Below are 10685 nucleotides of genomic sequence, written 5' to 3' on the forward strand. Positions count from 1 at the left end.
TTCTGGTGACAGTAACCTATCTATCTGCAGGGCTGGGGTGATATGCTGGTTCTAGTGACACTAACCTATCTATCTGCAGGGCTGGGGTGATATGCTGGTTCTGGTGACAGTAACCTATCTATCTGCAGGGCTGGGGTGATATGTTGCTCTTGGTGACACTAACCTATCTATCTGCAGGACTGGGGTGATATGCTGGTTCTGGTGACAGTAACCTATCTATCTGCAGGGCTGGGGTGATATGCTGGTTCTGGTGACAGTAACCTATCTATCTGCAGGGCTGGGGTGATATGCTGGTTCTGGTGACAGTAACCTATCTATCTGCAGGGCTGGGGTGATATGCTGGTTCTGGTGACAGTAACCTATCTATCTGCAGGGCTGGGGTGATATGTTGCTCTTGGTGACACTAACCTATCTATCTGCAGGACTGGGGTGATATGCTAGTTCTGGTGACAGTAACCTATCTATCTGCAGGGCTGGGGTGATATGCTGGGTCTGGTGACAGTAACCTATCTATCTGCAGAGCTGGGGTGATATGTTGCTCTTGGTGACACTAACCTATCTATCTGCAGGACTGGGGTGATATGCTGGTTCTGGTGACAGTAACCTATCTATCTGCAGGGCTGGGGTGATATGCTGGTTCTGGTGACACTAACCTATCTATCTGCAGGGCTGGGGTGATATGCTGGTTCTGGTGACAGTAACCTATCTATCTGTAGGGCTGGGGTGATATGCTAGTTCTGGTGACAGTAACCTATCTATCTGCAGGACTGGGGTGATATGCTGGTTCTGGTGACAGTAACCTATCTATCTGCAGGGCTGGGGTGATATGCTAGTTCTGGTGACAGTAACCTATCTATCTGCAGGACTGGGGTGATATGCTGGTTCTGGTGACAGTAACCTATCTATCTGCAGGGCTGGGGTGATATGCTGGTTCTGGTGACAGTAACCTATCTATCTGCAGGGCTGGGGTGATATGCTGGTTCTGGTGACAGTAACCTATCTATCTGCAGGGCTGGGGTGAACCTAGCCTCTCTGCTGTCGGAGGCAAACCATAGAGAGGCTCCCTCTTCAAAATAAATAAGTAAATAAACCCATCCCGTCTATCTTTGGTATACTTACAATGTATATCTTAATCACAGTTCTAATAAATTCGGAGCAGATCACTGCTGTGATACGTTACTTATAGCTACTGTGTGTCTTAGATTTTCATCTATTGACCCCTCCACTAGACTCAGAGCGAGGATTTTCCTGGTCGGCTTCCAAAACGTGCAAGGAATACTACAGCAGGAATCAACCCGTGAATTTGATATTCCCCCGTCCGTCTCCTTCTCGTGCTAAGTTGTAAATCAATAATAAGTAGCCTATATATAACATACAGCAATAATAAGAGCACTTCTATATCACCTATATCACAATTATGTTATATCATGTATTATACAGTATATACAGTATATAGCATGCAGAAACATTACACAGCACTGCAAAAAATAGATGGAATTGTTCCAAAAACCTCACACTATAGGCCCTTGCTCATAGGACCCTAAGGCTTCCACAGTCGTGCACAAAGTAATGATATAGCCCTGATCTCATCATCATCCAGTCTGTCTGGGATAAGATGAAGAGATAGCCCAGGAGAGGTGAGTAACACTGTTTTTATGTTCACTTACCTCCCCCGGACCTCCACTTATTATACTTTGGAGTCTGAAGACCCCACGATATAATAATTTGAGATGAGCAAATTTTTCAAAAATTCAAGTCAGCAGCTTTGTCAAATTTTCCGATACAATTCGATCCAAATTAATTTGCGATAGCATTAAAACCATCTATATCCTGGCTGCAGAGAGCCTGTGTAGTGGTGTGGAACACTGGGCTTTGTAGTGGTTTTCAGCAATGCCCCACTAGCGGACCTGAACCAGCGATGCTCTGATCACTGGTTCAGCACTAGAAAGAGCAATACACGTGCAGACCCATAGGATGACTTCCTCATTTCTGGGCAGGATCAACCAAGTACTGGGGGTAGGGTTGAGATTTCAGAATCGATTTTAAAATCCAATTTCCAATAATTTTCCAGCCAATCCTGATCGCCATCGTGAAATTTGCTCAATCGCCGATCGGAATCCGATCTTTTCCGATCCCGATCGCTCAACCCTAGTCATTGCTTCTCTATGGGAAAGTCACTTTTAGGATTGAGCCAATCTTGAGATAACCTCCGACCTCGATGCCGCTGGAAAAGATAGGGATCGGAGTTCCAATCGCGATCGTGAAATTTACTCGATTGCCGTTTGGAATCTGATCTTTTCCGATCCCGATCGCTCAACCCTAACTGGAGGCTACTAGCAGCCCGGGGTCACTGGCTAGACCCCAGGCTGAACAAGGATGCATATTGCCACCCCCAATCTCGCTGCAGGGGGGGGCTGAAGGGGACATGTACAAGCATCTACAACCCTTTGTTTCCATTGTCATTGTTCATTTACATATGTATTACTTGGCTTGCCATCAACCATTGGTACTACCATGTTAAGATGTTCGGCTTTCACGACCACTTACGATAACCTGTTATACAAACCTCATTATCCAGGAAACCCCATTATACCATTGTTCTTATCCTCAGTCCTCCCAGGATTTACGTTATCTATTGTCAAGGTCAGCCTGTGCCGATTCAGTAGGTCAAGTATGGGCCATGGGACGCCAAGACATCTCCCATGCTCACCCACTTATTCCACTATTCTAATAGGTTTAGCATGTTTTTGCCTTTAGAACCACATTTTGCAGTACTTGGTAATAAGTATTTCGGGCTATGATGATATTCAGAAATATTTGTAAAATATTTCGTAAAGAGTTGACCTGTAGATACGCAGTTTCTAGACCACTTGAAGATCTACTTAGTATATTTGTATCGGTGAATACACAAGTCAAACACTTAAGTAGCTTAAACATTGAGGTTGAATACACAAACTCTTGACTTGCATGGGCTTTCAAGCTATCTGTACTGAGATAAGGGGCATACATTTCCCATTATTTACCTAGTCTGGAGGTCTCCCTTTTTTTTTGGCATTGGATTTAAGGTTAGTAAAGATGGCCGTAGACCTTCAATAGTTGCCGAATCGACACTCAAGTGGCTGACAGCTATTCAATCCCTCGATAGGAAACAAGTTCAGCTTGGCCGGGCACGGGTATGTTCTGATAGGGGAATAAGGAATACTTTTACCAGTGATTTATCCACCCTTAAGAACAAAGGATTGGACATATTGAATTTCATCTTTCCCCAGGGTCAGGGGGAGAGATTGGACACCTCAATTTGCATCAGATCGTCTACTGGTTCCACCAAAGTGTTGGAAGTTTGCAACTTCATCTTGGCCACCCAAAGTGCCGGTCACAGTGAATGTGAGGCATGACCTCTAATCTGACCATTTCTGTCCCAGTGGTTGAGTTCCATTGTGATGTACAAGACACCAAGTCCACCTTCTTCAATGCCGTAGTTGCCACCATAAGACATAAGTCTCGAGCTAGAATTGTCATGATAGTCCAGGGGTAGGGAACGTACGGCTCTCCAGCTGTTGGAAAACTGCAATTCCCAGCATGCATACTTGCTCTCCTGTTCTTGGAACTCCCATGGAAGTGAATGGAGCATGTTGGGAGTTGTAGTTTCCGAAGGTTCCCTACCGTGGTGATAGTCCATCAGTTTTGACTGAAGAACCACTGTATTGTTGGATATATCCAATATATATTAGCCCTCTCTAGATATCAGCCTGACATGTCTATATGACTCTGAGAGCTTCCTCCTGGTTTTTAGATCTTTGGTAGATCTACCAGAATCCAAATCTAAAGGAGAACCCTGATATAAATAAAAAGGGTTGCCCAAAAAATTACTCTGATGGTACACCAATTATAAAAATTAGAACTTGATTTCCATAAGTCTCAATAGCTTAAGATCTAAGTTGACCTCCTCCTTGTCTATCACGCTTATCATAAACATGGGACCATGGAGCTCCCTATGGAACTCTCTCACATAAGATGTGGTGATGGTTGACTCACTTGGGGGCCTAGATTTCTCGGTTGTAGATTTCGGGAGATGGTATATTGAGTCAAAGATTGTGTTGGACAAATCTGGAATTGGGTAGGAATTATCTCTTCCTATTTGCCTCGTAGTATTATTTGTTTTCTTCTGGATCAACATGACAGGATTCTAAATTGGACTTTACGGACCTCTGTCTTTTCATGTACATCAACAATGGGGCAGATTTACTAATCCTATATAAACTAGACAAACTTAGCAATCATGAGATCTATCATAGTGCGGGTTGAAAAATCTCGACTGTCCGGTCTAAGTCTCTACCCCGCCACCTATCAGTCATATTAGCTTACGCCAAAACTTCAAGACCCACCACCTTTTTGACAAGACCCACCTTTCCAGGTCTGAAAATCTCAACGACATCCATCATCTGGTCGGTGCTGTCACTCTGAACATTTTGTTGTTTCGTTTATCCAAATCTGTTCAGCTATTCCAAAGATATAAGCCCTTTCAGTGGAGATACATATTAAGTGGCTAGTAATACACAACATACAGTATGCAGAAACCCTGACCCCAGAGAAGCCACAGTGTTACCATCCACTTTGCTACTAGAACCTAATATATAGCAACACTTAAAGGGATTCTACTATTAAAAAACTATTTTTTCTAGGTAACACGTCGGAATAGCCTTTAGAAAGGCTATTCGTCTCCTACCTTTGGAAGTGATCTCTGCCGCGTCGTTCGTTCGAAATACCGGTTTGTTCCGGTATGCTAATTAGTTCTCTCGCAGCGATGGGGGTGTCCCCCAGCACAGGAGATGCAATGCCGCTCGAAAACCGACTGCAGCGCCGCCTCTATGTTCTTCTGTATCCTCCCCTTCCTTCTTTGGCTTGATGTCGGACGCCTGCGCAGTACGCTCTGTTCAGCGAAGACTTCGAGGAACGTACTGCGCATGCGCAAAATTGCGGTGTCGGCACTATGGCCTCGGGCATGCGCAAAGTTCGCCGAACAAAGCGTACTGCACAGGCGTCCGACATCAAGTTGAAGAAGGAAGGGGAGGATACAGAAGAACATAGAGGTGGCGCTGCAGTTGATTTTCGAGCAGCAATGGGGACGCCCCCATCGCTGCGAGAGAACTAATTAGCATACCGGTACAAACCGGTATTTCGAACGAACGGCGCGGCGGAGAGCACTTCCAAAGGTAGGAGACGAATAGCCTTTCTAAAGGCTATTCCGACGCGTTACCTAGAAAAAATAGTTTTTTAATGGTAGAATCCCTTTAAGGGGCTTATATCTTTGGAATAGCTGAACAGAATTGGACAAACAAGACGCAAAAAAGATGTGATAATGTATTAGGCTTTTTGCAGGAGGGGTCATCAGTATCTGATGCTGAATAGGGGGATATACAGCCAGATGACGCATAGATCTGCTACCCCAAAACCTCCGAGCACTAGAATCTATAGAATTGGAAGGGAAGCTGCAACTCCGTCCACTGTATAATGGTAGAACCGGAGTATTGCAGTGGACACGTCCAGTACCCTATTTGCAGCCAGATCAGTTGATCTGTGCAGGGTCCAGGCATCGGACCCCCACGGATGAGATACCGGGGACCTCTTAGGACATCAGTATGAAAATTGCAGAAAGCCCTATAAATCGAGAGCAGATCCAGAAGCTTGTGCTTATAACAGATATCCTTGCACAGCAGAATGTGTAATTTTTGGAGATTTTGCACCGTTCTATTAGACTTTCAGAGATCACTGCTCCCTGCCGAGGAGTCTGACGTCAAGCAGAGTAACCTATAACTTGCGGAGATCATATATGGTAACCACCGCGCACTTCATTCGTCGAAAAGTATAATCTAAGCAAAAAACACACGTCTGAATTGGGGGCCGAAGCCTCACAGCACGTACGTTCCTGGCCCTAAAATGTCAGTCATAAGAAGGCACGTGGCTCCAGGCACCTTCTCTATTTAAAGAAAGTGGCATAATCCCGAATACCGTTCTCTCTTCATCATAACCCTGGCATGAAAAGATTAGCTTCATCAAACAAAGCAGAATCCTTTGCAGACATAACTAAGACTAGACAGGAGACAGAAGGTAGGAAACTATAATATACTCGCAATGTGCAAGTAACACCAGTGTGGCAGATTGGCCGTGACATAAACACCCTTATAAAGGAAGAAAAAAAAACGGAGCATCACAGTCTCCTCCAGCAGGGAAGGGGTGCAAATCTCTTTCAGAAGGACAAAACAAGGGAACTATGCCTGATCACTGGCCGGGAGATTTGTGGTGCTGGCAATTAAATGAAGCCTTGAAAAGGCCGTCTCCCCAGGGCCGGGGCCGCTGAGTGCTACTGATGAAACCAATACTGCCCCCACTGTTATACAGATACCGAGGGGAGGCTCAAAAAGTACAAACACAGGAAGTCAATGAAGCCAAAAAAATAAATAAGGGCTCTTCCTGATTTAGGACGTCTTAATAGGAATGTTCTCAATGGATCACTTAGCGAGGGGCTACAAACACGCCGTATAGGAATGTGCTGCCGGCTCCGTTGGATACACTCAGATGTTTTTGAAATTCTACGTCGGTTGTTGTTCGGTGGCTGCTTTTTCTTAAAAGTAAGCAAAATAAACAAGGAGGGAAATAAGGAGCCCCATAAGATGTCTCCCGAAGTAGAACAGGAATAGTAAGTGAGTACGAATGATACCGATAAAATAGGTCCCTCAAAAACATCACCAGATACGCGACACAATCCAGATATTGGCACGTAGGGACCCTACAGATAGTCCTAAAACTCATCATGGTCTTACCAGGGTCAAAGTGTCCACCTGAGAACTTGTTTCCCCCAAATACCTACCCGGGTGTACATGGAAGTCGGGGGCTCAAGACAGGTGTGGGAATCACCAATTGCACTACAATCTACTCCTGGTGCACCCTAGTCATCGATCCCTGTATCCCAATTGGACTCCTCAATCATACGCTCTAGGGTAACCCTGCCCCATTGTATATTTGTCCTGGGGTCTCCAGGACTTGTTGGAGGACCTTAGATGGACGCTTCTATTCTAGTAAGACCAGTCCACCTTCATACATAATTGGGGGGTACAATCATAAGGTCCCTATGTGCCTTTCTGTGCCTTGATCTGCATGTTTGGTGATCGCCGACATTTTTGTGGGGCTTATTTCGATGGTATTATTAGAAGTTACGTTTTTTCTCACTTCTTAGCCCTCTCGTTGTTGCTTCTTTTTCAATATATTTTAGGTGGTTTATCAGATTTTCACATCCAATGACCTATTTAAGAATTTACACAAACAGCGCCACTCCTTATAATAGGCTGTTCCCAGTATTGCAGCTCAGTAGCTTTCAAGTCAAGCTGCAATAGGAGACACAGGCCAGTGACAGAAGAAGAGCAGAGCCTTTACCATGTTCTCAATGTTTTGTTTTTGGCACACTTAAAGATGTCACCGGGATTGAGAAGACCAATGCCATACACCATCTGATCGGCACCGTCACCCTGAGCATTGTGGTGTTTTATTTATTGAAATCTGTTCAACCAATCCAGATATATAAGTGACCTATCACAAACAGAGAACCCACTCTCGTAGGGACCACAGTGATACCGCCCACTTGGCTAATAGACCATATTTCTGCTTGTTATATCCACATGCTGTGACCTCTCCTTGTGTCCTCCAACCACAGTCGGTTGTATTATTATTATTATTATTATTATTATTATTATTAACATCAATCCGCACAGAGAACTAAATGATCCTGCAGTGTGTCTGTTTCTTTCCTTTTTAGTTGCTATGATTCCTAGGATTTCTCTATCTGCCATGAGCTTGTATGTGTTTTTCTCTCTTGTTATATACTACTGTACCATCTATGAAACTGTATCACTGAAATTTCCCCATTGTGGGACTATTAAGGTTATTGGATCTTATCTATAAGAGCTTATAGCTTTGGAATGGCAGAACAGATTTGGATAAGCAAAACATCAAAATGCTCAGGGTGAGAGCGCTGATCAGATGATCTGTATCAGCAGACTTTCTCTTTAAAGGGGTTGTCCGGGTCTATGAGTGCTGTGACCTCTTCACTACTTACTAGGTACAGTACCATACATTGGGACTGAGCTGCAGGTCACGTCACTGGCCTGTGATACAGAAGCCGTATGCACCAGGGCGCTAACCAGCAACTGAGCTATGGGGGTCCTGGGTGTCAGGCTGTAAGGATAGCTCAATTATAGTTAAAGGTGTGGTCTGGAGCTGCGATATGGAGTGCTGTGACCTCTTCACAAATTACCAAGTATAGCTCCATTTATTGTATATTGGCTAGGCTTGGCATTGCACCTCAATCCCTTGGCCATGGTTCCAAATATCATCATGTATCTGGCCTGAGAAGAGGAATTGGAGCTCAGTATCATAGTCCTGGACAATCCCTTCAATTCTGCTTCTATCTACCCTCATTGTGACAACCATAACTTGTCAGTTCTTTGTTAGAGGAGTTCTCTAGGGAGGGTTTCAGTACTTACTTCCGCTGGGTTCTATATGTGATGAATCGCAGATTTCCTAGACTGGCTCCTATCCTGGACCACATGGTTGGAACCAATTCCAGGGCCCCTAAGTCACTCTGCCCCTTCTTTCCTCTCCAGTGTTTGCTGCTTGTTACCTGTACTATAGGGGCTGATATACTAGATCAATATCACAGAAGCCAGCGCCTATAGTACAAGTAACTGGCAGTGAACATGGAAGGGGGGAGGACGGTGAGGGACACAGGGACTGGTTCCGATCATGTAGGTCCGAACCATCCAGGAAATCCATGGTTCATCATAACTAGAACCTGGTTGAGGAAACCCCTCCCTGGAGAACCCATTTCAAGTGGTCGCCCAATCACCTATCTATAACATATATATGATATAGCGATGGGGAAAAGACGGATTGTCTACGTTGAATTTTAGCAACCAGTTATTGTTCTCTTGGGAAAAACCAGTGTCTGGCCAAGATTAGTGGTAACTAGAGATGTCAAACCCTAAGAGATTTATTTTGCGAATATTCACGAGGTTCATCTGCCAGTTTCGTAGCAAAATTGTCCAAAAAGAAAGTCCTTTTATTATACTCTGGGGTATCTTAAGCAGAGGTCGAGGTAAAATAACAAACACTGATGCTTATCTTCCTTCACTTCTCATGGGCTTTCTTGCCATTGTGGTTCTCTTCTGTCATCTTTTGGGGTAAAAGGGTGGTGAAACCAAAAATTTTCTGCTTCAGCCAAACTAAAATGAAGGTCTTCTTGACATCGGCCATTGAATGGTGTGTTCGTCTTTAAAGCACTAAATTGTAATATCCTATAAAATTTATTAAACTCCACTCTCTACGTTTTACAGATTCTCAGACATGCTCTGATGAAGAAGGCTGCTCCGAGGTGTTCCTCCCTACAGATAGCGATTACGATTCCAGCGATGCCCTGAGTCCTCGTGAACTAGACTTGGTCTACTCATCTTCACATGACATCTCCCAGCAGGCCGTCTCGGGCCTGAGTGGCAGTGCACCTGATGTCCTCCAAGTTCATGATATGAAGCCGTGCCTAACCTTGAAAGAAGAATGCAGCTCTTTAGATCCCAACACTGAGTACTGTACGAGAAACATGGAGAACCTCTCAGTGGTCGGTTTCCCATCCAAAACCACAGAAAAAACATCCAACTCGAAGCAGCACTTGAGCCTTTTAGGCAAAAAGAGATCCGCGAAACATCAGCATTGCAACTACTTTAGTCGTCATCACCGTTGGCTTCGGGTCCATAGTGAATCTCAGTCCTTATCTCTTTCCGAAGGCATATACACCCAGCACAAGTCGAGAGCTGTGGATTTCAGTGAAGAGCCTACCTCTGGTCAACATATCACGATACCGGTGGACAACCCTCGAACCACTTTTTTACCTCATACTGCAAGCTTGCCCGAAGATGGCAAATCCAGGTACAGTGAATCAAAAACGAATGTACGTAGGATCTACGTTGAGCCTTACAAACAAAGTCTATCTGAAGATGAGAGTAAAACATGGACCTTGAACATAGAAGGTTCTCGTTCTCCGGCCAAGGAACCGTCCGTGCAGGTTATTGCTGCTCCAGATTTGGACCCTGATGAGAAGAGCAACTTGCAGTTAGCAGAGGTGTTTAGCAGCACATTATAATGTCAAAGAGACAAATTGTAGCAAAAATTAGAACATTTATTCCAATTTTAAGAATCTTTCTAGATTTTACAAGACCATCTCCCATCTTGCTGCTCTTCGACCGCACCTTCATAACTTGGTATTATTGTGTTTTGCGTTTGTAACTTTATATACAGTATATAGGGAATTCCTGTTCCATGTTTGATGCACAAGATGAGGTGTGTGAAATATTAGGTGGATTATACTATAGTATCTCGGTCAAAATCCTGGGACATCGAACTCCGTTTCTATTATATTATGAAGTTCATCGGAACAAGTTGTTGGCCAATTGGTAAAGCTAGTCTAGACTAGAAGAAAAAATAGAAGAGTACTTGTAGTCACATGTAGGTGGATATTCACTTTTTCCCAATAACGCGGCGTCTCACTTGGTTCGGTAGTGCTAAACATCTTCTTGGCTGATAGAGGAACTGATACCAACATTGTGAGTGGTGTCATTTCCTTACTGCCTGGAACTCAGCCT

General features: G+C 44.3%; 1 protein-coding gene across 1 annotated transcript in view; it reads left to right on the forward strand.

Moving 5' to 3' along the window:
* Positions 1–10298, forward strand: part of ANKFN1 (ankyrin repeat and fibronectin type III domain containing 1) — a 265159-nt gene extending 254861 nt beyond the window's left edge. The window contains exon 18 of the mRNA XM_075279403.1: positions 9387–10298. Coding sequence (XP_075135504.1) covers positions 9387–10186 — 800 coding nt within the window. The 3' untranslated portion in view covers positions 10187–10298. The remainder of the gene's footprint in view (positions 1–9386) is intronic.
* Positions 10299–10685: the final 387 nt, after the last annotated feature.

Source organism: Leptodactylus fuscus, chromosome 6 (genome assembly GCF_031893055.1).
Source record: "Leptodactylus fuscus isolate aLepFus1 chromosome 6, aLepFus1.hap2, whole genome shotgun sequence".
Taxonomy (NCBI): domain Eukaryota; kingdom Metazoa; phylum Chordata; class Amphibia; order Anura; family Leptodactylidae; genus Leptodactylus; species Leptodactylus fuscus.